Here is a 27,954-nt window from a genome sequence, read left to right on the forward strand (position 1 = left end):
TACGTGTGGAGCAATCATGGGGTAGACTGCTGGTGAAGCGATTGCCCGATGAGATGATCGAGATGACAGGCGAGCAAGGCAGGTCCGCCCCGCAGGTACCAGCGATGGAGACAGCAGCAGCGGGGGGGGGGGGGGGGGGGGGGGGGGGTTGGGGGATTAGCGTGTGGGGCGAGTCACCTGGTGGGGTCATTAGATACTGCTTAATCTTAATCCCGCCACCCATGATGGGCTGTGCGCGGCAGGGGTGACGGGGCCCGCTGCCTGTGATCGATCACGGCGGGCCGGCGGCGATCATAAATCATAATCATCCGCTTGCTACCGGCGCGTCGCGACAAAGCTCGCGTGCAAGGGCGACGCGAGCTGAGAGAGCACGCGTCCAAATCGACCTCGGACTTTTCAGAAGAGCTCCTACTTATCTTACGCTACGGAGTCTTGAGTTTTTTTTTTGTTTTTTTTGTTTTTGCTTTATGGGGGGGGGGGGGGGGGGGGGGAATGGATGGGAAAGAGGACGCTCCTTGCAATTTGGAACTTGGTTGGATCCTTGGGCTCGTGGCACCGCTTGATCATTGGGATCGCCGATGTATGATGCCAGGTGTCTCATCAACCAAGTGGGCGAAGGACGTGGTGCCGTGCCGTGTCGACTAGCTGTGTGGCCACGCAGCCCGGACAGAAAAAAAGAAAATTTTGTACCGGACGTCGAATGTTCAAGTGCACTGTACCATGTTTGCGAGCAGGATCGCGAGTAGGGGTGGTAAAGGGCCCAACATTTTGAACTAGAAAATCTAAGGATCGAGTCTTAAAAGGGCCGGGCTCTAAACATATGTATTTTTGAACTAAAAATTTTAAAGGCTTTATTGGGCTGTGAAGAGGCCACTAGGGTCATGGCCCATTACCACCCCTAATCGCGAGTCGTGGCCGCCATTCGGGTGCCATAAAAAAATGAAAAAAGCACAAAAGCTACAAACTCGACATTAGTAGCGGTAAGCACACAGTGTGTGGCTGTGTGCTAGTGCGTGTATGCCCTTTGATACGACGTTAAAAAGGAAAAAAATTGCTGCATGGACCCTCGGGCTCAAACATTGCACTCCTAAAATTCTCACTGTTATATTGTAATTCAAATTCATTGCAAAAAAAGGCCGACTTAGGGTTTGCTCCTTGACACTCTATTCCTCTCGTAAGCCGCCGCTAGGCGTTGTAAACACACATCTGATATAGTGAAAATTTGGTGGCTGACGCTCGTGGTTTTTTCCTTTCGTATTAAAAGAATTTTCTATGTTAAATGTTCGTGTCTCCTATAGTTTGATTTTGTTATTCTTCGCTATTTCTTCGCCGTTGTTTCTAACACTCAAGTCGCTCGGCCCATGTATGAGATGGACGAATTTAAAAGTGGCCTGCATTTGATCGCGCCGTTCTGGAGCCTAGTTAGTAACAGGCCATCCCATCCCATCGAATTTGCGGGCCGCGCAACCAACCTGCGCATCACGTGGCCCGCCACGCTACGACTAGCGACGAAAGGCCAGGATTCCTATCTATCTTTTGAAAAAAAATATTGAACTAATCTTCCAATATTTGAAATTGGTGCAAGACGAACGGACGTATATCTAATAAAAAAAGGCTAGGAATTCATCTAGTGATTTGCACGTGTCCACATAGTCTATACTATAAAAATAAAAAATAATTGAATTTTTTTTTCACCCAAACTGAACACGTCGTACTCTTCACGTCAGACCCGCGTGTCAGGGGCGAGAGAGGTGTGAGAAGATAGACCCTTAAAACATACAGAATGTTTCCGCCCAAAACATATTGTTTTTCTCACCGATTGGTTGTTACCCGCCCGCACGTACCCGCTTCACCCCCGCCCGCGGCCACCATTTCCTTCTCCCCTCTGCTCCGCACGGATACGATTTCTCAATCAGCAGATAAAAATCGCACAAATCAACAATAAGAATCAACTTCTCAGACCACAAATCTCAAATGTCGATGCACTCTATCTGCACCACCACCAGTAGCTTGCGCATCTGCAGAGCTTGGATTGGATCTTGTACAACTTGGTGGAGATCCACACCAAGCTCCTTTTCGACTTGCAACTGCCGGCCACCCTGCTCGATGCCCGGCCACGCGCATCGTCGTCGATGTTGGCCGCGGCCCACGGCACTGCAGCACTCGCATCCCCCGCCCTGGAGTTGCTGGCGCGGCGGGCGTTGTCCCCATCGGTGGCGCAGGACGTCGCTCCCGGGCAGCCGCTCCTCATGCGACACCCCGCTCACAGGGTCGATGGTTCGTTGTTGACCGTCTGCGCCCGCCGGGCAGCATGCTGTCCGCAGCTCTGCGCTCGCGGCCTACTGGCTGGCGAAGGGAAGGGGCAGCGGCTTGAGGAGAGATTGGGAGGAGATTAGGAGCGAGAGAGGGAGAGAGTGGTGACGGGGCTGGTGGCAGGGTTAACTATTTCGTTTTCCGGTCAAATCCCGGTGTTTAGCGGAAACGGAATTCCGTTCCGAAATTTCGGTAAATTTCGGCGAATTTCGTTGAATTTCGGTCGAAATTTGTTGAATTTTGAATTTGAAAACAAAATATACCGAAATTTCGGATCCGGTAACTAGCGGAAACGAAAAATTTTCCGAAATTTCGGCGAAATTTCGCCGAAATTGTTAACCCTGGCTGGTGGTGGGGTTGAGGCCTTGAGGGGATAGGGTTGGATAATTATTGGGCTGCCGTTAACCGGCGAAATTTCGCCGAAATAGTTAACCCTGGCTGGTGGTGGGGGTTGAGGCCTTGAGGGGATAGGGTTGGATAATTATTGGGCTGCCGTTAACTGTTAACTGAGCCGTCTTGGACTGCTTTGGGTTCATACGTGTTACCCGGCAATAATTTGGAGGGAAAAATCCAGTTTACACCCTCCAACTATCGCAAAAATCCGATTTTCAACCTTCAACTACGAAATCAGACAATATAGGCTATCCAACTGTCAAAACCGAGCAAATTTGACCACTGTGGTGGTTTTGAAGGTGGTTTTTCATTTTGTGAGAATTAAAAATATTCAATTTTACACTAAAAAAATTACAAGTAATTCATTTTAAGTCAAAAAATTATGAAATGGGTCTCAAAAAATTTCTAAAAATGTAACCTATCTATTATCACATGACTTTGAGCTATTCAGATCTAATTTTTTTAGGTTCATAATATTTGGCTACTTGCAGTTATGCCTATTATTTTTAATAACTAAGATTCAAATGGAGCAACAATAGATATGTTACATTTTTAGAAAATTTTTGGTACTAGTTCCATATTTTTCTGATTTAAAGTGAATTAGTTTTGATTTTTTAAATCTAATTAGATTTTTTTTTAGAAAATAGAAAACCACCTTCAAAACCACCCCAAGGACCAAATTTGTCCGGTTTTGACAGTTGGATGGCCTATGTTGTCCGATTTCGTAGTTGAAGGTTGAAAATCAGACTTTTGCGATAGTTGGAGAGTGTAAACTGGATTTTTTTCCTAATTTGGAAGTATAGAGTTAATAATATTTAAAATTCTATTTTTATATATTTAAATTTTTACCAATTAATTGTTTTAGTTCCCTTATTGTTGCAATAGATTTGTATCCTAAGCTACGAGATAGCTTTGGGAGAGCCGAAGGTCACCAGAAGGTGCGGAAGACAGTCGGACAAGCAAACATTCAGAAAAGGGGGCGGCAACTCTGCGCCACGGGAGAGTTAAAGTCCGAAGGTTGTGCACGAGGTTATATGAGAAGCACCCAACTTTAGGAAATGACTAAAAATTCGCTTTGTAATCTCTAGACCTCCGGATTGTACGGAGAGGCATTTAAAGAATGATATAATAAGGTAGAGGGCATAAATAGCCCTCTCATTTATGATTGTGTCTTCCTTTATTTCGTAACTTGTTTGTTCCATCCTTTCTATTTGGGAGTCACACCTCCGATTCCAACAATGTGCATATTGCACGTGCGTCTATGCTAGTAAGAGCATCTCCAAGAGTTTGACAAATCGAGTTGTCATCTTTGATTTTTGGCAAAAACATTAAAAATACTCATCTAACAGTTTGGCAAAAGACTTGGCAATTTTTGGCAACTTGGGAAAAAACAGCCTCCAGCGCGTAAATATACGCTCGCGGCACGCGGTTGGCATCGTGATTTCTAGTCAGGTGGGAGGGTGAAAAAAGAAATAAATAACAGAGAAGGATTCCTGATTTAAGTTTTCAAGAGGTGGAAGGGCATAAATATAATTTTGTTTCTCTCTCAGGGTTCCTGATGTAAGTTAGATCTGGATTTGGCAAGTGAATTATGCCAAACTGTTGGAGATAAGCTTTTTTTTACTTGACATATCTTTTTAGAAGTTGACAAAACACAAGATATGCCAAGTAAAATATGGCAAACTCTTGGAGATGCTCTTAAAAAAATAAAAAGACTAAAGAGGTACCCTAGCATTCCTGTACACGGATCCCATCGGCAAGCGGCTGGCCGAACAGGACCTCTTTCGCTGCTCCTGCTTGCTATGGTGCTTTGAGCGTGGAAGGAATTGTGGGCCGTGAGCTTATTAGATGGGCTGCTACTGGATTATAGATGTATGAGTTAACAATCTACCAGAAGATAGATAGGAGGCCCCTCGAAAGGCGGCCGTGGTTTCCGCACGCTCCACCTAAGCGCGAGCGATCATGTCCCGCGCCGAGGATTTGCGCCCGCGGTGGCATATGGGCTATGGAGTCAGTGTTTTGTGCTTTACACCCATAAGCATTAGAGGAGATAAAGGAGGTGATTGGTTGCCTGGACGGAGCGGAACCAGGCTCGCCGCATGCACGGATCACTAGTTTGGTTAGGTGCACTAGCCACCGGGTCAGGCCCATCGCGTGCAAAAGCGGCACCACGGCCAGGCTCCAGGGAAATGTGGAAATCGGCCGTTTCTGCGGGACCTGGCTCACGCGAGCGCATCAACGGAACCTGCACATACAAAAGTTGCATCCACATGCACCCATTCATGGAACCAATCGCCGTCTCCTCCAACCAGGTTGCGCCAGCCCCGTCAACCAAACATGCTAGCTATGCACGCATTGGGCCTGGCCAACAGCAGCCTGGCTGTGTCGTGCGAGCCTGGCTCGGTGCAGATGTGAACCAATCAGGCCCAAAGGGTCTCACACCGTGTAATCTCCTCCTCCCATTTCTCCGGCCCTGCATCACGACCATGGGTGCTCCTAGATGAATTTGCGTCCATCGGGTACCACAAGAATGCGACCACTGGCCTGAAGAGTGCTGGGGCACCTTCGAAGTGTCTTTCAAGCTTGTCGGTCCACCGTAAGTCTCTCGCTGGTTCATCAACTTCTTCGGTCGAGAGGAACGAGAGTACAAAAGGAAGCTCTAGATCCTCAACGTCGACGACTCCCTCATCCTTATACGCATAGCTATCTTTATGGAGGGTGGTCACGCCATCGATTACTTCGATTACTTCGTCTACAAGGCCGGCCCCGGGAAACCGTTGCTCTACCTTATTCGGGGGCCTTATCCAAAGATATAACTTCCCAAATAGATAAGCACCCTACCGTACGGTGACAAGGGGCAGCACTATGTCGTGGTCTTCCCTGCCCGGCAGATTGAGGCTTGCATGGACTGCGAGATGCACATATTCTCTTCAGAGTGTCAGACGTGCAATGTAGTCATTGATCGGGAGACGGGCTGCTATGATATTATAAAGCATAGATCTTCCAAAGTTGTTTATGCCAGTGGGACCTACCTTGCATGGATTAACATGTGGCTGGCATACTATTTTGCACAACGTGCTAGACAAGGACCCTGTGTTGTGGCTACTCCAATTGTCTGTACCACCACCCAAGAATGTGTGCAAGATGTACAATTCTTGTTCAATACGGAATGCAATGTTGAGCAATGATGTGGTCAGATTTGTGGAAGTGACCTTTGATGACAATGGTGATGCTGGGTATAGCTGGATGGCCACCTTATGGAGAAGAGAGATCAGTTCAGATTATTGTTAAGTGATTTGAGGCTGACATTGCCAACATCTTAGCCAATGATTCAACCTTCTCGCATTTGCTGTGTAAGTAGAGGGGTGACGAGGTGAATAAGCATGGTTTGAATAAGGTCATTACAAGGTCATTTGTACTCCTCTTACATTGAGCTTGAGCAGTGAGGATGTGGTTTACTTCATGACCACACCGAAGTCAGAGGATTTGGAAACACTACACCTATCTGTCAATGCAAAAGAGGCGAAGGTTAAAGCAGTCAAAGTGGTCTCTTTCAAGATGAGTTTCTCTCCATGCTTTTTGACTCTGCAAGGCCAGGTACTTTAACTGCAGGTGCTTTTTCTTGAGTCTGGCATAAGGATGGCAGCAGGTCGGATTCGGAGCGAATATCTACGGATTTTGGGTCTGCGGATTTCAGTTGCGGGGTCTAGTTTGTGCTCACGAATTTCCGGGCTCGAGTACCCGAAATCTAACGAGTTTGGGGTGGATATTTAACTTCACCCGTGGATCCACCGTCGGGGCCTGAATGAATTCAGCCCACTAGCCCATTACCATCTCTTCCATCAAACCTCTTACCCCCCCTCCCTCAAGCGAATGGCGGTGGCGGCTTCCTCTCTATCTCCCTCCCTCCCTTGCCCCGCCGCAGCCGTCGCCGCTGGTTCAGCCTCGGGCTCCCCCTCCATGCTCGCGGTCTTCGCCGCGCCGATCTGCGACGGTGGGGGGCGAGGGCCCGATGCCCGATGGAAAGGGTAGTCGGGTGAGATTTGCGGGTTTAGGTTTCGACGATAGGTTTTCACCCGAATCAGTGTTCGGGGCGGATTCGGGTTTTAACTTCAGATTTCGATTTTGGGTGACCAAACACTCCACCCTATTCGAACCCGCCCTGTTGCCATCCTTAGTCTGGCATACTTATCTAGTTTGATTTCCTTCTGCGCTAGTATTGCTGTTCTTCCAAATTGTAATGTACAATTTCTATTCACTTTATGTAGAGTCACAGACACGCAACCTTGCCATCCTATGCCCAAAACCATGTACACTTTAGTTTTTGTTTTCTTAGTTTTTAATTAAAATATTTGAATGGTATATTTCACTCTCTGCACGTGCTAGTGTGCTGCGGATGAATCACACAGCCTTCATAGTATTCCCAACTGTTTTGTAGGGCGATAGGAGATATTTTTGAGGTGGCAGCACAAGATGACCTCTCAACAGGTCTCTAAGTACATGTTGATATGCTAACCTTGACACTGACTTCCGAGAAGCGTACCAAAGTAGTGTGATGTCACTTCTTCACCTAGACACTAATACTAATATGAGAGACCAACTCTATATGAAAACACAAGATTCTTGCACCCTTTATGTCGCTACCCTACCATGACACTACTACACTACATAGCAACCTTGTCATCTCGTACTTGAGACCTCTTATGACATGGTATGACAAGAGGGGAGAGAAGCACCTCTATTTATGGAACTTCATGACTCATAAGGTTTTGTCATGTGTTCATCTTCTATACACTTTTTTACAAAATATCTGACTCTAATTTTTCTTTATACTTATCTAACCATACAAATATCTACTTTCTAGAGTATTTCACATTTTATCATGAAGTATGGCAATTATGGTTCATGCATACTCTCTAATCTTCTAAAAGCTTCTCACAAGTATGTAGTACTACTTTCAGCAGTACACAACGAAGCCATCAGTAACAAAATTAGTGTTGCACTTCGAGCTTTAGACAAGTATGTAAGAATTGGAAATCCATCATTTAAAATCTGAATAAAAAAGAATAACAACTTGTCCTTACTCTTGACCTTCTCTCTTTGTAGGCTCTCGCAGGCATTCCCAGAAAATGCCCTTGAGGACGGAAGGGGGCTAACAACTGTATCTTCGAGTCACGAATCAGTGGATGAAATTGCATTGCCACGGCTTTAGCATCTCACCACCTAATGAGCGAGCCGCGCACTGAATACACTTACGTGTGATCCCTGCTACCTATATATTCTGCTCGTTCTGTTGACAGTGTTGGCTATCATTTGGCGCTTTACTACTTGCAACTCTTAACTGTAAAAATACATTAGAGATTATATCCGTCTAATTATGTAGCACTTTGCTTATTTTTGTTTGTAGCACGATGACATTTTTCAACATGCTATAATCAGGTTTCTAGTACGTTATGTAACACATAACTTTCATAGTTTCATAACTAGTTTTGACAACATGCTTTAGACGTAAGTTAATTACATTATTTCTATAATATTCTATTTCAAGTGACCAAAGGTGTTACTATAAAAGTTCTGGCTATGTTTAAGTAGTGTCACGTGAGTGAATTTTTGAACAATGTATTCTTTCATATGCAATTTGCACAAAAATTAGATTGAAAAAAGCTCTACTTTTCGTTGCTACTATGATCTGAGTGCCTAATGGCGCGGACAAGGCTCGTATAGTTTTTAAAGAGGAAATGACCCACTACAGTTGGCCTAGTTCAATGGTGATCTCGGTGTTAACATTTTGTAACGTCACGAAAATTCACAAGCACACAAATATCATTGTAGTTTTCACCCGGGAGTATTCCTGGGTATCGTATCCACTGAAGAACGTGAGTATACTATCGAAGGCTTGAATTCGTCCAAAGACATCACACTACCGAAGAGGTAAGGGGTAGATAGGATTTCTAAGGCCAAGAATTAAAGGTAAGGTTGGGCTAACTAGTTATTTACTTCGGGCTACTAGTTTTTCCTGGATAAGACCAGCGAGCTCACGTACTACGGCTACTACGATATACTCGGACGTGGAGGATTTTGCTGGCACAAAATAGGGTTGTCACCACCTGCAGTCTACCTCTACAGACCGTAGGATTATATCCCAACCAACAGATAGAGTCTAGTCTAGACACCACGTCTACACTGTCTTCTGCTAACTCTAGAGGAGATCAAGATCATATATCTCTATCAGGAGTCTTACTCTAGAGGCATCCACTAAACTAGTGAACTACTAAGAAGCTAAAGCACAGAGAATATCACAAACACTTACTGTGATTGATAAGCATCCATCGACGTACAAGCAGACAAAGAGCACTAAGCACCAGAAAACCTGATGCCTCCCCGACTTCTCCTCACTCTCTCTCTCTCCCTATTTCTCTAGCACTACCTAGGCAACACTACACCTCTATGATACTCTGTCGCCGAGCTGTCGTGTCTAACTGGTGTTGCAGACTGACGTGCGTGGTGTGGGTAGCGCCAACGGCTGCACTGTGCGCCTTGGTAATGCGCGATCAACAGTACAGCCTGGCAAAAGTCACCTCGGGCTCTGCTGTGGCAGAGCGCACTTAACGCCTCCCGCATTGAATGCGGTAGGTGGGCGAGTCTTCCCGAGGAAGCCTTGCAGCCGCGCGCGTGCCTGCGCCTGTGGACACGTGGCGGCTCCGAACCCCCCCCAGGCGGGGTGTCTGTTCCCTCCCCGCTGAGGGGTCCGGATAGTATATGGGGGTCCGGGACCTCGTGAGAGGTCCGGGGCCCCCGGCTGTTTTGGCTCAGCGCTCCCTTCTCCGGGACACGCGGTGTCACCGGATCCTTCCCTAGCAAGGAATGGGTCTGGGGCTATTGACCGGGTGAGATGGGCTTCGGACCGCGGGGGTCCGGCTGCTCAAGCCGTCAGCGCGTAGTCACGGATAATCACGAGGCTCTTGCCTAGACACAGCAACACCTCTGGGACACGTGGTGACACCGGACCCGTCCCTGAGCGGGAAGCGGGTCCAGGACCGTTGGTCCGGTGAGGTGGAGTCGGACCCCAGGGGTCTGGCTGCTCAGCTCCTTAGGGCGTAGTTACGGATAACTACGCGAGTCTTGACGCAGCAAGAGAGGGGGTACCCTAGTTCAGAGGTACCGATAGTGGGCCCCGGGCCCACCTCGGGGGAGGTACGAACCCGCAGGTGGGGCCATTATCGTGACGTGTTCCGACGCAATCCCGGTTGTGTTGGCGTGCTCATGTCGAGAGCGGGTGCTCCGGACCCCCTAAAGGTCGTAGCACTTGTTGCCAGGTTCAGGTACTAGAACGCTCTCCGCAGGGCGACAAAGGTGCAAGCTTAGGGTACGGAACCAAGCTAAGCGGCTGCACAGACCTCGAACCGCCCAGGGAGAGAGCACCACTTCCCCGGACCCGGCTTCAGGCGACCGTGGCGAGCGGTCTCCGCCGGAGCGGGCCACCGGAGTGGACTTGGGCGACCGTGGCGAGCGGTCTCCGCCGGAGCGGGCCACCGGAGTGGACTTGGGGGACCGTGGCGAGCGGTCTCCGCCGGAGCGGGCCACCGGAGTGGACTTGGGCGACCGTGGCGAGCGGTCTCCGCCGGAGCGGGCCACCAGAGTGGACTTGAGCTGTTGCCATTGATCCAACAAGATACGTCACCGAACCTTGTGGTAGGGCATAGGAAACCATGCCTTATACTAGAAAGGAGTCTGGACCTCTAGGCACGGCAGCCTCGGATACTAGGGGACTCGTAACAGGGCAGTGAAGTGCGTAGGCTTAGGGTATGTTACCAGGCTAAGCGGCTACGCAGAACTTCTCCACCCCAGGATACAAGCACCACTTCCACGGAGCAGGTCCCTAGGAGTTCGGGCCGCCTTCCAGCTAGAAGGGGTATCACAGCCTATCCACAAACCAGCAACTCAATGTGGATTGTTAGCAACAACGGAAAGACTCCGCACGAAAGAAGGGAACAGTCAAGCCGAACGGACAAGTGTCATTAAGTTAATGTAAAGATAAGGCTGAGAAAGCAAATCTCCTTCATTACTTGATTCGTGGTGTACATCAGAGGTCGGGATTACGAGGGCGAACCTCTACCGCTCTGGACCACTTGCTGGTGTCGCCTGTTTGTGCGATGAAGCCAGAGGTCGGGTTTACAAGGGCGGACCTTTACCGCTCTGGACCACACGTAGGCACCTCATCATTACAAAGGAGAAACACACTCAATCCTATCTAGTGGTAACCCACAGCCGTCGCCCCGTAAGGCATGCACGTTCCTAGCCGGAAGTGGAGCTGCCACCTTGGAGGTTCCTCTCAGTCGTTGGGGGCGAAGGCGCCCTGGACGTGCCTATACAACATCATCCAGCATCACCTCGGGAGCTTGCAGGGCCCTCCTCAGCACAAGAACTGTTTCATGCTCAGATAGCATGAGAACAACTTCTTTGGCTTTGAATGGGAGTGGCCCTGCCGTTGCCAGCTGCCGTCGAAAGCCAGCCCGATGACCGCTCATAGTGAGCTGAAGCCAGCTTGACACCCTAGCGCAGTGGAAGGACGGGTGCTCGTTTGGACGAGCACGGAGCGTGGAGAAGGGCGGTCGTTCGCCAGCTCCACCTTGGTGCTGGCGCAGGGCCCCTGCGCCTTGCGGTGGAGGTCGACGCATGTCTGCAGCAGCTCCAAGGGAGGCTTGAACCAGGCGAGGGAGAATGCGACAGACACCTTTCTCGAGTCACAGCCGTCGGCTCCAGGCTCCATCTTGAGAGGAAACCTTGAGCCGACATCGTGCCGCCGCAGGGGACCCCCGGTGGTTGCTTGAGAGAAAACCTTGAGCCGACGCTAAGGTGTCGCAGGGTGACGCGGAGCAGGCGTCGCCCCTGCGCGCCACCGTGCCGGCTCTGAGGTGTCGTAGTGGCGACGCACAGCAGGCGCCGCTGCCGTGCGCCACCGCACCGAGGACACTGCTGCCTCGGTGTCAAGGCATGCGGCATAGGTGACGTCGTGCCACTCTTCATCTTCTCGTCGTCGTTGCAGAGGATGAGCTCGACCTCAGAAGCCAGGATGTGAGCGAAGATCTGGCCAACGCTTGCGCGCTCCCCACGGACAGCGCCAGATGTCGTGGCTCTAGGAGGAGGGCCACAACCGGGTGGCGTAGTGCACCCGCCTAATCCCTGAGGGTGGTTACTCGGGGAAGTGCAATCGATACCTCAGATCTACTCATGAAGCAATCAAACAAGAACACTCGAGGATTTAGAGTGGTTCGGGCCGCCGGAGCGTAATACCCTACGTCCACTGAGAGTTGTATAGCTCTTGTGTTTGTGTATGAGTCTACCCTCTGCCTCCAAGTCCCCTGTTTCGACTTGAGTTCTTCTCTAACGGGCGTCTCCCTTTTATAGCGCAAGGGAGGCGCGTACACAGGTGTTGGATCCCGACAGGTGGGCCCAACGAGGATGTATAGTATACCACGAAAAAGATATTAACAGTGCTTTGTGAATCTCTCACTGGATAAGCTTCATCGCCCTGTAGACTCTCTGACCGAGGGGGGTCTTCACCTGTTCCATCGGCGAGGTGCCCGTTGAGGCGGTGTAGGTTGCGGCGTAGACTGTTGGGTCTACCGCGTAGGCGTTATGATACTCCGTCGCCGAGCTATCGTGTCTAACTGGCGTTGCAGACTGATGCGCGTGGCGTGGGTGGCGCCAGCGGCTGCACTGTGCGCCTTGGTAACGCGCGATCAACAGTACAGCCTGGCAAAAGTCACTTCGGGCTCTGCTGTGGTAGAGCGCACTTAACGCCTCCCGCATTGAATGCGGTAGGTGGACGAGTCTTCCCGAGGAAGCCTTGCAGCCGCGCGCGTGCTTGCGCCTGTGGACACGTGGCGCCTCCGGACCCCCCCAGGCGGGGTGTATGTTCCCTCCCCGCTGAGGGGTCCGGATAGTATATGGGGGTCCGGGACCTCGTGAGAGGTCCGGGGCTCCCCGACTGTTTTGGCTCAGCGCTCCCTTCTCCGGGACACGCGGCGTCACCGGACCCTTTCCTAGCAAGGAATGGGTCTGGGGCTACTGACCGGGTGAGAAGGGCTTCGGACCGCGGGGGTCCGGCTGCTCAAGCCGTCAGCGCGTAGTTACGGATAACCACGAGGCTCTTGCCTAGACACAGCAACACCTCTGGGACACGTGGTGACACCGGACCCGTCCCTGAGCGGTAAGCGGGTCTAGGACCGTTGGTCCGGTGAGGTGGAGTCGGACCCCAGTGGTCTGGCTGCTCAGCTCCTTAGGGCGTAGTTACGGATAACTACGCGAGTCTTGACGCAACAAGAGAGGGGTACCCTAGTCCAGAGGTACCGACAATTTTTATCATGACTAGATGTTTGCTTGATGCTAGGATTGCGGCAACAGTTTCATGTTACTAAATGCCTATCACTTATGGTTGGCGTTGCTGTTGCAGGTTTACAAATCTTCAACCATTGCCAGTCCTGTGACTGACGATACAACAAATCTCATAGAAGATGATTCTGGAGAGGATGCGTACTTTATTTAAGTTGGCATTTGTTTGAAATGGAGCATTGGAGCATTGGTTGACATTAGCATTTGTTTGTGGAACTCAATAGTCTCTTAGTTATCTCAGTTTAAAATATTTTAATGCTTTGTGTATGTGTATAGTTGATGTTTGCTCCGTGAGCCTGTCAAAATATAGTGTGTTGTGTAGTCTGAAAGCGACTAGACAGCATGCATGTAGAAGCTGAAAGCAAGCAGACAGTGCGTGCGCATGGTTCCACTGATTTTAAAATCTGTGATCTATCGGGCCAACCCAGAACCAATTAGTAGATGATTGGGTAGTATGGGTCAACCAAAGCCGACCCACTTGCAACCTGAATCATATGTACTGGATTGATTTCGCAACTGAGCAGCCGGACAGCTGTTAACCAGGAGGGATTACAGCGCTATAGTTACCAAAGTGAAGCCTGAATCGCTAACATTAACACAGATACTTTTCAGGCTATTAAGCCTCTCTCTCTTTTCAGTTGCTGCAAACCTGCAATCAGTGAAATTAAAAATCTCACCATGTGCTATCCTATATCTGGCTAAGCTTTCCTGTAACCTAAACCGATTTAACTTTTCAAAACGGCATCACATCAAGTGCCTTCTATCTCCATGATGCGATCATCTCTCTGAGAGAAACAAAATAGGCTGGAATGTTGGATTTTGGCTACCTTGCCCAGCCTATTATCCTAGCTTATCTGCAAAAGAAAACATAAACAGAACGGTATCAGCCTATCAGGGAACTGTATCTTCTGAAAGATTGAACGGTCAGAAATGATATATGAACATAAAACACGCTATTAATTCTTCTAAACAGTAAACACACTAATACTTCTGAACAACAAGCGCTCATGGACGTATGAATTCTGTTGTGAAGAGGTGCAACAGCACACTTCAGTGAGGCCAAACTTGCACAGTGATTGGTTTCATAAAAATTACCAGCATTGCCAGTTTGATATCCTACATACCAAGCGATCCCAAAACCAATTCGAAGCATTCCTAGACAAATTGAATCATCTCCTAATCATGGTTAGTTGGTGTTCGCTTAATGAAACGGAAATTTCTAGCCATGCGCCACACAATCCCAACATTAGTCGACAATTATCAAACATGAATTCTGCGATCGACACCTCGTGACCTGCTCTGCTAATGCAAGCACGCGTTAAACTAAATCAAGGACCAGAACTCACCAACTAGAAGTCGCCGCCGGCGGTTGCGGCGGCGGTGGCGCCGTCGAGACCGACGGAGGAGGTGACGGCGACGTCGACGAGCAGGCGCATACGCTCGATCTCGAGATCGCGCATCGCCTCGAGGCGCCGCTCCTCCAGCCGCGTCGCCTCTCTCTGCTTCGCCGCCTCCACCCGCTCGTACGTCCCGGCAAGCCTGTCCAGAGCCGCCGCCACTTCCGTGCAGCTCCTCCCGCCGCCTTCGGGGTGCTCCCCAGAGGCGGCGCTCAACGGCGACAGCGACACCGCCGTCCTCGGCCGCTTCGGCACCGGCGGCCAGTCGCGGGGCAGAGGAGCCCCGCCGCTCGCCTTCTCGTCGTCGTCGTCCTCCTCCTCCTCCTTCACCTTCCCAGTCGTGGCGCTGAGGCGGTGCGCGAACCCGGGAGGAGCGGAGGGGGCGAGCTGCAGCAGCGCGCGGAGGCGGCCGAGCCACGCCGCGACCGGCGGCGGCGGCAGCGGGGCCCCCTTGGGCCTGGCGCGCTCAGCCCTGAGGCGCTTCTTGAGGTAATCGACGCGGTTCTTGCACTGGTCGACGGTGCGCGGCGCGCGGCCGTCCGCGGCGCGGCGGGAGGTGACGGCGGCGGCGCAGGCGCGCCAGTCGGCGGGGCGGAGCGCGCCGCCGCGGGCGCGGAGGTGGCGCGGGCCCCAGGCGTCGAGCAGCGCGGAAGTCTCTCCGTCGCTCCACGGCTCGGGCGTCCACGCCGGCGGAGGCGGCGGCGGGCGGCGGCGCGTCGTCGGCATCCCCGCGGCGGGCGGGGCCGGCGGAGGGAGGAGGGGGAGGCTGTGGCTGGCTGGCTCGAGAGGGAGGCGAGGCGAGCCCGGGTGTGGGTGCGGGCGCGAGGGGCGTGTGATGCTTGTGCTGCTGCCCGTTTGATCGTTCGACCGATGGGTGGTCGATCGGTGGCGCTGCGCCCCCCACCTGACTCGTGTGGTTACGTCGGACGCGTGTATATATAGGTGGGTGCGAGGATGATGCGTGCATCCGCGGCACGGCACGGTGCGAGTGCGACGCAGGGTGAGTGGGCTCCGGTGCGGTCACGCACGAGGTTTTACTCGCGGGCACGAACGATCGGGCTGGCCGGGTGGGTCGGCTCCCGTTGGTTTGGTTTGGTCGGTCTGGTGCCGTGCTGTCCGCTGCCGTGCCCTGGTTGGCTCGGCTTGCCTGTGCGCGCGGGCGGCCCAGACGCTCGTCACCTTGGTCCGTCGCACGCGAGCCGTCACCGTCGCACGGTCTCGTTCCGCCGCGCGCGGCCTCCTCTGCCTCGCCGGGCGGCAGGAATTAGCGGGAGGAAAGGTGGTGCCAGTCGGTGAGCGTCTGCGGGTGGCGCTGTTGGTTGCGTCGACGGGGGCGCGGACCGTGGAGACTGGAGAGGGAGGGTGCGGGCGGCCACGCGTCATGGATGGTCCTTCTTCCCTTCCCTGGCAACCCAGCCGGAGTTGCAAGTTTGGTTCGGCCACGGAAGCACTAAGTTAACCGAAAAGAATATATTACAATGTTGCTGCCGACTACAGTACACCACACTTAACTGCACAGCACTAATCAGCACTTAAACCACGCTCCGTACGCATCATCTGTCATGTTCATCTTCAGCGGCAGTGCTACTCAAATTTTAGTACCACATGGGTTGAGCACTTGAGCTGCGCGTTGTCCAGCACTACTACTGCTGCTTCACCTTCACAGCATCCAACATGGCCTGCTGCACCTCCATCTCCATCTTCTCCTTCTCAGCGCCGATCCTCGCCAGCTCCACGCGCTCGTACACCTCGGCCAGCTTCGTCACCACCGCCGCCGGACAGAACCCCGTACTCCGCGCAGCCGCATCTCTCGGCCTCCTCGGGACCGTCCAGCTCGCAGCCACCCCGCTGCACCCGCCCTCCTCCGCCTTCACCTCCCGCTTGACGGGCACCGGCGCCCTTGCCGGGAAGCCCGGGGGCGGGCCGTCGGGGTCGGCCAGGAACGCGCGGAGCCGGCTGAGGTGGGGCCACCCCGACGACGGCTGCCTCGCGAGCTCCTCCTTGTACCGCTTCTTGAGGGTGCGGATGCGCGTCTGGCACTGCACGCGAGTGCGGTTGAAGCGGCGCCCCGCGGCGGCGCGGTGGGTGTTCACGGCGCTGGCCGCGGCGCGCCAGTCCTTCAGGCGGCGGCCGCGTGGGCGGCGGCGCTGGTGGGCAGCCCCCCACGCGTCGATGAGGGTGGATGTCTCGCCGTCGCTCCAGTTTCCGGAGGCACTCTCCGGTGCTAGCTTGCGGCTGGGCATGCTGGGCGATCGGAACTCAACGGGGAGGCTGGTCAGATGAGCTGGCGGGGGCTGTTGCAGTTGAACGAGTGGAGTGCATAATAACATGGTGGCTCTCCTCTTATACAAGCAGCAACAGACTACTCACAGTTACCATGGTAAATTTCGTAGGTGGAATAGGAAAAGATCATTTGTGAGTAGCTGATATTCTATTCCTCGTACTTGTCTTCATTTTGAGTGGACAAGCAGCTGTTGTGGAAAAGATCATTTGTGGGTAGCTGATATTCTATTCCTCATACTTGTCTTCATTGAGTGGACAAGCAGCTGTTGTGGCGAGTGTAATTATTAGGACAGCCAACGCTGTGCAAGAAAAAACAAGAGTGAATGATTTTTTTTTTGAAACGAAGAGTGAATGAAATTACCTAGTTGGTCTATTTACAAAATTCACAGCTTTGTTCCGTGGATCGATTGCCCAGTAATAATCTAGTACTGGCCAAAGGAAAAATGGCAAGGCATATGCAATAATATAACCTAAGGTTTTAATTTCAAGCTCCGACGGTAGGTTTCTAAAGCACCTAGCGGAGTGCTCTCTACAACTGTCAACTGGGTTTCTGAGTAAATTTTTGAATTTTGTCAACTGAAATTCTTAATTTTTTTATTTCAACTGAAATTCTTTTATGATTCCCAGCCCAATCATACCTTCAAATTTCCATCCCACTCATATCAATTGGGCTAGGAATGGGCCCATCCAGACGAGAATAATAATATGTCATTATGAACCCCGACGGGATTCCTAAAAGCCAATTTCACTGAGAACGGAAAAGACGGCCACGCACAAGATGTTGTTTAAGGAACACTTATTTGCTACTGTCTTTGGCGCTATAAATCCTGATGACCTGAATAAACATATTCAGAACTCATGCCACAAATGAGCATGCAATTTTGAACGCGTTAGTGCAGGCCCATTGAATTATGAAGGGTATATAGCTAGCCAAAGTTTGTAAGTCAAATCATCTTCGACCTAAACCTGTTAGGGGTGATACTCCACTTCGAACTGTGGTTTCTGATTGATTCAATATTGCGATAATATACCATCACAAAATTTATTTGGGCAGAACTTTCAGTAGGTGAACTCCATGAACTATTTCTTACAACCCCGCGGTCGGATGGACTGCATCCATGAGTTTGTACCGTCTCTCTTGAACACCAGCAACACCCATTGGTATCTCAATTATTGTATGTAGAGGTATCTACAGGAACAAATTTTCAGTCACAAAAAGGAAACAGATTATAGAAACAAGAGATTGGCACAAGTTGCCTTACCTCAATATTTGGGACTTCCTCAAGTGGTTTGTCCGCAAAGTATGCATAAAGTGCTCTTAACACAGCCTAAACAAAAAAATTTCTCAGGTGTCAACAATATATAAGTATAAAATAGTCGTTAAGAAGGCTGAAAAAGCTGGTTCCTCTTACCTGGTGAGCTATGACTACAACTGGTGCACGCTGTCGTTCAAGCTCAATTATTACAGGTTCTAGTCTGGGCAGAGAAGAATGTCGTGATTAAAGTGGCAAGGAAGATAACTATGTTACCATTGGAGAAGAAGAGTGAACTGTACGATGTATTGAGAGAGGCCCAAAGGGCTATATATACACAAAAGATGACTCCAAACCCTAGACTAGTACAATGACTATAATACCCTTAACAATAGTCATTGTACTAGTCTAGGGTTTGGAGTCATCTTTTGTGTATATATAGCCCTTTGGGCCTCTCTCAATACATCGTACAGTTCACTCTTCTTCTCCAATGGTAACAAGATACAATACTACCCTTGACTATTGACTCTTAACAAACTACAGTAACTGAATTATGTAGAGGGGTATGCAACAGTATCAAATAGCCCATATCAACCTTTGAATGACGTCAAGGTAGGATTCTCCTCTTGGATAACGATACCTCAGCTTGTCTTTTTTACGTGATCTGAGGAGGAATACACACTCATGAAGTGAATAGAATGAGAAGACCTACTGAACATTTGTAATAACAGATAATGTACAAGGTCTCCAACAAAATTTACAAGCTACAGTAGGAATGTTTGACTAAAACTCTCAGTAAGACGAGGGAGAAATTTTTGGTATAAAATGGTATGATGTCAATGAATTCACATACTCGTATTCTTCAGGTTTACTTTTCTTTATTTCATCATATGTCATCCCATCACAGACCCCAGCATTTATCTCATCAAGAGCCCGCCATTGTATCTAGAAGACATGGGAAAACAAGTTACTTTTGCCGAGAACAATCTTTTCAATACCTCTCTATATTACCTACGAAAACTAACCTTTGGAAAGCCAATGATCGGATGTGCTGTTAATATTGTCCTCTGGAGTGTGCTAGTCCATATCTGGATTGTTGGACATAAATTTAATAAATATGTTTTTTTTCTCACTATGCTGATAAGCAAATGGAATACTTACAGAGGCAGTCCTCTCAGACTTCAGTCGCTTCTCCACAAAACTTGCAAGCTTTCTAGAGTAAAGCTGGCCAGCCTCACTGCACAGCAATTATTCCATCACATGAAAGCCAAAGGCAGAAGACTGTAAATTAGTATACATGGAGAACTACCAAATTTAGCATCCATATGGTAACACTAATGGATTTACTTTTCCATAATTATGCTATACACATTAGAGCATATTAATACATTTACCCCAAGGTTTATACCTATCACTCTATCACAAGCCCAATATACAGTACATATAGCACGATCTATCAACAATAGTCAAATAAACAATAAGACACTCAACTAAAAAGAGCAAAACAAGGGTGAGGTGTCTATCCTGGAGTTTGTTTGATCATAACTTCATTCCTATTTAAATGCAATGATGCAAATTTCTCCTACACATTTGAGAGGAGGGGGGCAAAACCTCAGGATAAAGGATAATTAGGAAGAAAATGATTCTTTTTTACTCAGATCATCTGCTATTTCACGGTTCATTGGTTTGCATGTTGACATACAACACTCAGGGATATTTTAAACTTTATCAATGGATTCTTAGTGTGGTAGCCAAATTAAAATCACAGCAAAGAGCTAACAAAATTGTATCAAGAAATCAAAGATAATAATGACAGAAATGCAGAATAAAGAAATGACCTCAAAGAAGAGTCTCCACCGATTCTCCCTCCGACATTATCCATACTTTCACCATGTCTCGTTAGCAGGATAGGACGAGGTGTCAGATGGCAGTTTACCTGGGTTAGTTGAGAAAACGCATGTTGCAATTTAATCTACATCTATTAGAAGCATTTTGATTCTCCAGGTTCAGGCAAGAAAGAAAAAATCTATTTCCACATTGTGAGGATTCTATACCATCTAATCTATTGGTAATGGACGATTCTCTACGACTCTATCGCCGCATTGTGAACATATAGAGCAGAGTGGAAATTTTGAAAAAAAGTACTCACAAACAGACAACCAATCAGACAGACACCAACAGATTAGATATCTGTACCACAGAATCACTAAACAATACGCATGTTACGATTTGATCTGCAACTAGATCAGAGAGAACTACAATTGAAAAAAAAAATCAGACTCTGGGTATGTACCAAGAAGAAAACAATCCGTCCAGGCAAGTAACCACTTATGTCGTTAATCTGCATGAAAAAACAAAGCAGTATAAGAGATCAAGAGTATGTCACTAGAAGCTAGGATGCAAGTTAATATTGTGTATCTTAAAAAACCAAAGTAGGGTATGAGATCAGGAGTGTGTCACTAGTATCTATGCTGCAAGTTAATTTTGTTTAGCCTCAAAACAGTACATGTTCCTCTAGGCCATACAGTAGTATTTATATGATAAACAAACAGAGAATCAGTTCACGGTTGTGTAATCAATTGAGCATGCAGTAGGAACAAAACTTTTGATGCTATATTTACATGTGTAGCTTGATTATTCACACATACCTGTAGTTGACCTCCCTTCCCACTAACCATGTCGATCATTTTAATGTAAGAGCCTTCTTCCACTGGTTCATAGACCTGCAGAGGTTTCAAGTTATTTGCATGTAACTATTTCGCATTCTAGAAAAAATAAGCGTTCCTATATAATATAAGAGCCAATTTTTACTTGCAATTGCAATTTCTTTTCATCCTGGATTTGGCATTGCAAAATTCCTTACTCGTTATATGCCATTCGGTTACATTTTCTTACTCTCCTATGCCATCCATGCACCTCCTTTACTTTAGTCCATAAAAACATGTCCTAAATTACCAATATACCCTTGTCTTCAAGATCCAACCAAACTCCTCTCATTTCCCTCAGCATGCCATCGGCACCGGTCTCTTGCAGTAATTCAACCGGGCATCTTGGCCCAAATTCGGATGGGGCTCCAAAATAGGATGAAATGGAAGCAACAGGCATAAGGAGTTGGGTTGGGTTTGTACATGTGTTTTGAATTTTGGATAGGAACAGCAACATGTCAGGGTCATAGACGAATTCAGGAAGAGAAGAAAGAAGACAAGGGATGGAGAAAGAATGGCACGAATAAAGAACTCTTTTTCATACATCTGACCTATCAAGAATGGCACGAAGGGGAGGAGTTTTGCAAACAGATGGCATACAGCAGATAAGCAATTTTGCGATGGGTTGAGGGATGTAGGAAATCTGTAATGACATGAGAGGAATTTTCTCTATAATATAATTCAGTAATTATTGACCTTTTCATAATAGGCCAATCGCTCTTTGAAATCCCGCACGCCAGCTTCAAAATCTGTCCTGTAACATAGAAGATGACGATTGCATAAAGAAGTGCACCAATAGGATGAGCATAGGAAAGTAAATAAGTTATTTCTCACTGCTCTGCATAATCGGGACTCTGTTGAACTTTCAATCGTATATTTCTCTCGAGAACATCCTTGTCATTACATATGGTTTCCAAAAAGATAATCTGGAAAGCAAATGGAAGGAACCACATGTTAAAGGGCAACAATAATACACTCTAAACAGTAGCTTACTATGGAGTCATACTATTCACAGTAGCTAAGTGTTTGTGGGTGGGTGGGTGTTGGGATGGGGGGGGGGGGGGTATGGCTATTTTGTCCTTTTTCCTTCTCACTTAATGCAATGATACTCAACTCTCCTGTGTATTCGAGATTTTTTTTTTATAAATGCCATCACAAGACAAATCAAATATCAATGTTGCACATTTTTCAATAGATGAGACAAATGGTCCAATTTTTACTCTTATGATTGTAGTCATCCATCCCTTCCCTAAACAAGTTTAATTATCAGATTACAGATCTTGAACGTGCTCTTCCAAACTCTCCCCACACTACCCTATAACTAACACTGAGAAGAAAGAACCGTTAGTCTAGGTTCAAATGAGGTGGAAGCAACAGCAAGGGGTGTAAGTCAGAAATGACATTTCGAAATCATCTCATATGCTCTTAATATGTAACATAGCAAGAACTGAAAAGTTCTCTAGTAAAAGCAATTTTTGCATGTAACTTGTTCTGCTGGGTTTGCTGGCACGGGCAATTTTTGCACTGTAACTCTCAGTTCATTACATATATTGGTAAATGAGAATGATTATTTTTCATAATTCTAACATGGAAGATAATGCCATGTTTGAAAATGCTCTGGCTGATTCCATATGTATGGATAGGGTGGAATAATGCCTTGTTTTTTAGCCAGATTAGACCAAACAACTAGCTGATATAATTTTTCATAACTTCTAGTAATGGCTTTCCACATGCATGAAGCAACTGGTCGTGAACTCTTATCTTCACATTCATCCTTATAGATGGAGTGCACCCATCATAAATGATTTGAAGTGTCTTAATTTCCAAATGCAGGGGACGTGAGCGGTGATACTGGGAGCTGAAAGAGTGCATATAACTGATTGTGCAAAGAGTCAGCAATCGTGGTTGACAATAGCCAAACATTATTGGCACTTGGCAGGAGACAACTGATTCAAACAGCCAAAAGGATATCCAAGATGTGCACACTGAACAAACTATACCTTACATTTTCCTTCGGCCATTTTCATCAGCATGTTTCTCCGTATTCTTGTGCTGTTTGTGGCATCGAAAATACCAACCTGTGGACCAGCTGAAACGTTAATAATTTCCTAATTAGAAAATGCTAAGGCAGTGTTACCAAACTAATGCCTTACCTGACCACCTTCCTGCATCCAGGATAGCATATCTTCCATTGCTAATGCTGCCACCTGAAAAGGCATGAGGACAAATCTTACATTAAAAAAGAGGAATGGGTGTTTCATGAAAAGGCATTCATGATGCTACCTCTGTTTCTCAAATAGATCCTGTTTTAGGATGTATGCCACACTTGGAACTTATTCATAACAAATGTCAGTATTTTTCTTTATTATATTCTAATACTGCAGCAACAGTAGCAATTCACTGACCTCATTCCGTGCCTCCACACCCTCCCTGTTATCTCCACGAAAGAAATCAGCAGTCTGCTCAAACGAACTAGATCCTATTAGAAACTCTTCTTGGACAGGGATACATAGGATCATAATGGAACTGAAATTACAAGCTATACATTTCATAAAAAAATAGGAAAAATACCAAGAACTCAATAAAAGCTTGAGACTAATAATTTCGTGCTGCTACTGCCAAAAAATACTACAAAACTACTACAATGAGTCAAGAAATTGTAAATACTTCCCTAAAAAAAATTAAATACCTGATTAGTTCCGTGCTTGAGCCGGCGGTACTACAAAAAAAATAACAAACATGATTAGTGACATCATACATATATGCAATTCTCTGCAAACTTAGGTTAAGCTAAAATTCACCTTCCCAACATTGAAGTGTTTTGTTTCATGACCTAACCATCGAAGATATCTTGTAAGTTTAGCTGCTGTGAAGGTCTTACCACGAGCTGGCAGCCCAACCTAGAATGTCAGCACATGATTAAAAAAGAACTGCATGCGTACTTGAAGAAAAAGAAAGTGTGTCAATGAATTTAAAAGAATGGTTACAGCAACATCAATATACAGCTGAACCATGCACATAAAAAATTCTATATTCTTGTAAAGGCTCTTGTGTACATTTTTTTTTCTATTGGCGGACTGCTTGACAAAAACAAAACCTAGCTGGGTACATAGTACATAGTAAATTCATGTAAATCAGTATAAATGGTGTGCAAACTACATGCATCAGGATGCATCTTTCAAAGTAGAACACTCCAGTATACCACTTAGCACTTGGCAAGTTTTTTTTCTATAGACTTTGGGTTGAACAGAATATTTTGCTGCAATTGGTTACTATACTCTTAAGAAAGTCATATTTCTATAATTTGCACAGAAGTGCTAATTATGTGAAACAAAAAAGATTATGTAGCTACAAGATAAGTAATCTAAGCTAAGTGTGTTGTAGCTGCAAGGTAAATGCAAATTTGTACGAAAATTACCAACACAATGGTCAACTTGCGGTCCTCTTTTGGGCCATACATCTGATCAGTTACTGCAGCTGCTGCAACAGCTCCTTCTGCTGCTGGCATATCCTGCTGGTAACAGCTGTCAGAAGTTAAGATGGAAAAAATGAACCAACAAGTTTTACCAAATTCAGAAGCTGCTACAAGGAATATCATAGGATGATAGGAACTCAGTCTTTTCACATAATATGTGACAGAATGTTATGACGAAACAAAAAGAGGGTGGAAATGGAAATACATATCCTTCACCCTTTGAGATCGAGAATTGCTTAAAAATTAAGGCAGAAGCCAATGATTGTACTTAACACTTCAAGAGCTTCAACATTGTGCAACTTTTATTGAAAGAGCAAACTATTGAAGCACAAGTAGGAATACAATCTTTGCCTTTTATAGGTCATAGGGTTGACCCAAAACTCATCCAATTGAACTAATCCAGATTTCAAATCAAGAAAAATGTGATGTTAATGAACTAAAGTAGTGATCCAGAACTACCCATTGGGTAACCGGTTACAATCCTAAGCACAGGGTGTGTTTCCATGCATTTAATGTTGTTGAAGATTCGAGGTAATTCAGATGTATACCCTCTGGGCATGTTGAAGCAAGTAAAGGTTCTTGCCCATTTTTCCCCAACTTTGTCAATGGGCAAGAAAGAAAATGCTTCTAAAGCATTCTTCCTTCCGTGGAACCAAACATACCCTAAGAAGAAGTTTTCCTTTGGTATTTATAGTTTAATGCCTATTAGAACCTATCAAATAGCTCAGTGACATTTTAGAGATTATACTTGCTATAAGCCCATGGATATTAAGATTTAGTAGTGATGTGAAGTGTATGTACAACCTTTGCTTCAGAATCAAATTTAAAGTTGCTCGCTGAAAAGGTTTCCTTTGTTGGTCTTGCAAAGTTTGGTGAGCCAACACCTCTATCAACAAACATTGCCCTGTGTTCTTCCAGTGATGGTGCATGCCCTTCAGTTGCGCCCTGAAGCAAAAAATCATGAAACAACTCTTGGTTAACTATTATAAATGCTAAACGTATACGTTCATAGGGATATATATCCAGATGGCAAGAAAACGTAAAAATAAGTATTAAGAGGCATAAAACACAAAAAAAGTACATGAATGAGTATATGCCCAAACTTTTTCAGTTTATCAGTAAAAAATGCAAAAAAAGTTATCAGATATAGAAGGCAAAAAAATCTACTGGAGAAGGAATTTGTGCAGAGAACAAACTTAAGCTGACAACAGATGCCAGAGAGGGAGGGAGGGAGTGGCTTATGTTCCAATAAGTAAATTTGGTTGCTTCATGACCATTAATACATGCACTTAAGCACTAAGACTTCTGTGTTAAATCTTCGGGCTAATGAACTCGTTCAAATTAATCTAACCTAATTTTTATTTCAGAATGAAGAAAGCAATTAACTTGCTGCATGCTTGGAAAAGTTATGATAACACTACTGAAGAAGTAGTTTCTAAAAGCTTACAAACTTATCAGATATTTAGCCAAATGTACAGTACAACTACCTTTTCTATAGTGGAACACCTAAATTACTATAGACACGCTTGCATGATTTTAAGCTAACAAATAATCACACATGAAACTGAAAGTTATACCTTCATAGTTTTAGCATAGTGATTTGGGGATGAATCGCCTTTAGTCGAGTTGTACAAAATGTCCTTTGTGGTATCATTGTTTGAGGAACTCCCAGTTTGCAACAATGAACGTGGATTTTCAGTCAAGTTAGCTGCATAAACAACACCGGAGCCCATGTTTGGTGTTGGAACTACATACTTCTCTAAATCAAGCTCCAAAGCAGAAGCGAAGCCATTCTGTTTGAATGAACAAGAGAAAATTGGCAGAACAGAAAAGGAAACAGCATTTACTTTGAAATAGATACATAGACAGCAGCTTTGTGGGAAAAGTATTCTTATGATATTCTTTAGGGTTCTATTTATGATATGCTTAATAATTTTTATAATATATTTTAATAAAATATTTGCAATCCCACTCACATGTCACCAGTAAGTTCATCATGTCATTATATGTGTTGGAATAAATGTGTTTTCCTATAACCCCAAAAAATGGGCAAGTCCCACAAGGCCACAACCAAGTAGTAAGCTGTGCCAAGATATCTACAGCTCTAACAGCACTCTCCAAAGTATCAGACTATGAAGTGCCAACCATTGGTTGGAGCCAATTCTACATACCTCGATGTGACCAGTGTCACAAGTCGAATAATTGTATTATCACCAGTCATGCAATGTTAAATTTCTATGCAGATCACTAAACACCTGGTATATGTCAATATGATTAGGTTCCTTATTCCCTACTTTCTCTAGGAATTACCTACCTATGTCCAAACATATAAAAATGGAAACAGTGAAATAGACCTTGGCTCTGCCTTCTAATCCAGTGTTGATAGTGACATCATGGGCCCCTCGCACCTTTGAAGGGTGAAGATACTCCTGATGAGCCCTCCAACTAGCAGCCAGGTCAAATGGGGATAAAATTTCTGTCTGAACCTGAACCTTGCACTTAAGTACATCTTTCCCTTCATCGAGTTTAAACACTGCAGGCCTCATTTCAACTTCATTGCTCTGATAACCTAGTGATCTGTTTGGTCCCTCCTCAACAATGCACTGCGAACTATCTTTTTTTTGCTTTAAAACGAACTTGAAATCCAGTGGTTCTAGTTAAAAGAAGATAGATAAACTAGTTAGAATGCTAGCGATGGAAAGAAAATCCCACAATGTCAGTTTACAGATCACTAGTTTTGGCTTTTGAAGCGCAAATTCACATTCTGCATTGTTTACCTCAGAAACTAGGATTCACTAATTCATCCCAATAAAAAGGTGGCCCAAGCCAATTATTAAAACACCAGCGCATCCCAACGGCATAGCATGGATTGCACTTGTCCTACCCTAATCCTCGTTATGGAGGAACCCAAAATCCCTGCGGCCCTGCGAAGCTATCAAACCCCCACGATCAAATCAATCAACTCACCAAGCTGCGAAGGGACGACGCAGCTGAGGTCCCACACGGCGGCGGCAGCCCGCTCCAACGGCATCTACGGGGGGCATAAAAAGAAACGCGTCAAAAATCCGATCCGCACACATATCTCGCGAGCTAGAGGTGATCTGGAGCTTACGGCCTTGCAGGGGTCCCAGGAGCCGGCGACAGGATGGGAGCCGAAGAGGTGGGGGTCGAGGTCGAGCTCCGCGAGTCGGGGGCTCTCCAGCTTGACGGAGACGAAGAGCTGGTCGGAGTTCCCGCCGGAGCCCGCCATCGCCGGCGAGGTGGGAGCGACGCCTTTGGGGACTCGGAAAGGTGCCCGGAACCCGGAAGGAACTCGTGGGCTCGCGGATGTGGAGGAGTGGGGCCGACACCGGAGCGCGATGGTTGTTTCCTGTACAGAGGATATACTGCTAGAGACACAGCAAGTGGGGCCGGAAGCTTGCGTGGCCCACAGGTAAGTGGTTAATATTGTGACAACAACAGTAAACGCAGGCCCGAAGGGCGGGGAAGTTGGTGAGGGACGGTGACGGTGCCGGAGCGTCTCTCTGACTCACTGGCACGTGGGCCCGCGTGAGGTGGCGACCCATCTCCCCGATCCCCGTCTCCGGCTGCGAAGTAGAGTAGTAGTAACGACGGCGACCGGCGGCTGCGCGTCGCCGCGGCGAGACGACCAATTTGGACCTGCCCTGTGGTTGTTTCGGCCGCGAATTCGCGTCTCATTGGTCATCGCGACTAGAGATTCACCCAAGCCCGCGCTATAC

The 27,954-nt window shown here is 47.1% G+C and overlaps 3 protein-coding genes across 5 annotated transcripts; all 3 read right to left on the bottom strand.

The window, feature by feature from the left end:
• Positions 1-13,596: 13,596 nt before the first annotated feature.
• Positions 13,597-15,388, bottom strand: LOC120652706 (scavenger receptor class F member 2-like). The gene is made up of 2 exons (XM_039930596.1): positions 14,448-15,388; positions 13,597-13,955 (listed from the first exon to the last, which is right to left on the bottom strand). Exon 1 carries the CDS (start codon positions 15,222-15,224, stop codon positions 14,451-14,453), a length of 774 nt encoding a protein of 257 aa, XP_039786530.1. The 5' UTR covers positions 15,225-15,388; the 3' UTR covers positions 13,597-13,955; positions 14,448-14,450.
• Positions 15,389-15,953: 565 nt separating this feature from the next.
• LOC120652710 (trihelix transcription factor ASIL1-like) lies at positions 15,954-17,342 on the bottom strand. The gene has a single exon (XM_039930602.1). The coding sequence runs from the start codon at positions 16,826-16,828 to the stop codon at positions 16,142-16,144; it is 687 nt and encodes a 228-aa protein (XP_039786536.1). The 5' UTR covers positions 16,829-17,342; the 3' UTR covers positions 15,954-16,141.
• Positions 17,343-17,482: 140 nt separating this feature from the next.
• LOC120652707 (6-phosphofructo-2-kinase/fructose-2,6-bisphosphatase-like) lies at positions 17,483-27,577 on the bottom strand. Of its 3 annotated transcripts, none has more exons than XM_039930597.1 (23): positions 27,327-27,577; positions 27,182-27,245; positions 26,569-26,867; positions 25,792-26,007; positions 25,019-25,159; positions 24,158-24,253; positions 23,541-23,639; positions 23,429-23,458; positions 23,145-23,198; positions 22,893-22,946; positions 22,740-22,817; positions 21,574-21,665; positions 21,436-21,493; positions 20,683-20,757; positions 20,328-20,375; positions 19,873-19,970; positions 19,196-19,271; positions 19,060-19,122; positions 18,888-18,979; positions 18,630-18,698; positions 18,194-18,257; positions 18,044-18,109; positions 17,483-17,970 (listed from the first exon to the last, which is right to left on the bottom strand). In XM_039930597.1, the coding sequence occupies exons 1-23, from the start codon at positions 27,462-27,464 to the stop codon at positions 17,869-17,871; spliced, it is 2,172 nt and encodes a 723-aa protein (XP_039786531.1). In that variant the 5' UTR covers positions 27,465-27,577; the 3' UTR covers positions 17,483-17,868. The 3 variants fall into 3 exon arrangements, with proteins under 3 accessions (XP_039786531.1, XP_039786532.1, XP_039786533.1); XM_039930598.1 differs by having other exon boundaries at positions 24,158-24,250; positions 27,327-27,576; XM_039930599.1 differs by lacking the exon at positions 26,569-26,867 and having other exon boundaries at positions 24,158-24,250; positions 25,792-25,922; positions 27,327-27,576.
• Between the last annotated feature and the right edge of the window lie 377 nt (positions 27,578-27,954).

This window comes from Panicum virgatum, chromosome 9K, assembly GCF_016808335.1.
Source record: "Panicum virgatum strain AP13 chromosome 9K, P.virgatum_v5, whole genome shotgun sequence".
Taxonomy (NCBI): domain Eukaryota; kingdom Viridiplantae; phylum Streptophyta; class Magnoliopsida; order Poales; family Poaceae; genus Panicum; species Panicum virgatum.

Bases quoted from the DNA above. Each gene is read 5' to 3' on its own strand.
- LOC120652710 (XM_039930602.1), bottom strand. From the start codon at position 16,828: ATGTTATTATGCACTCCACTCGTTCAACTGCAACAGCCCCCGCCAGCT.
- LOC120652707 (XM_039930597.1), bottom strand. From the start codon at position 27,464: ATGGCGGGCTCCGGCGGGAACTCCGACCAGCTCTTCGTCTCCGTCAAG. The intron at 20,376-20,682 runs GTATGTGTGAAT...TTTTTCATGCAG, and splicing joins GGAAGGGAGGTCAACTACAG to ATTAACGACATAAGTGGTTA. The intron at 19,272-19,872 runs GTCATTTCTTTA...ATTGCTGTGCAG, and splicing joins GGTGGAGACTCTTCTTTGAG to TGAGGCTGGCCAGCTTTACT.
- LOC120652706 (XM_039930596.1), bottom strand. From the start codon at position 15,224: ATGCCGACGACGCGCCGCCGCCCGCCGCCGCCTCCGCCGGCGTGGACG.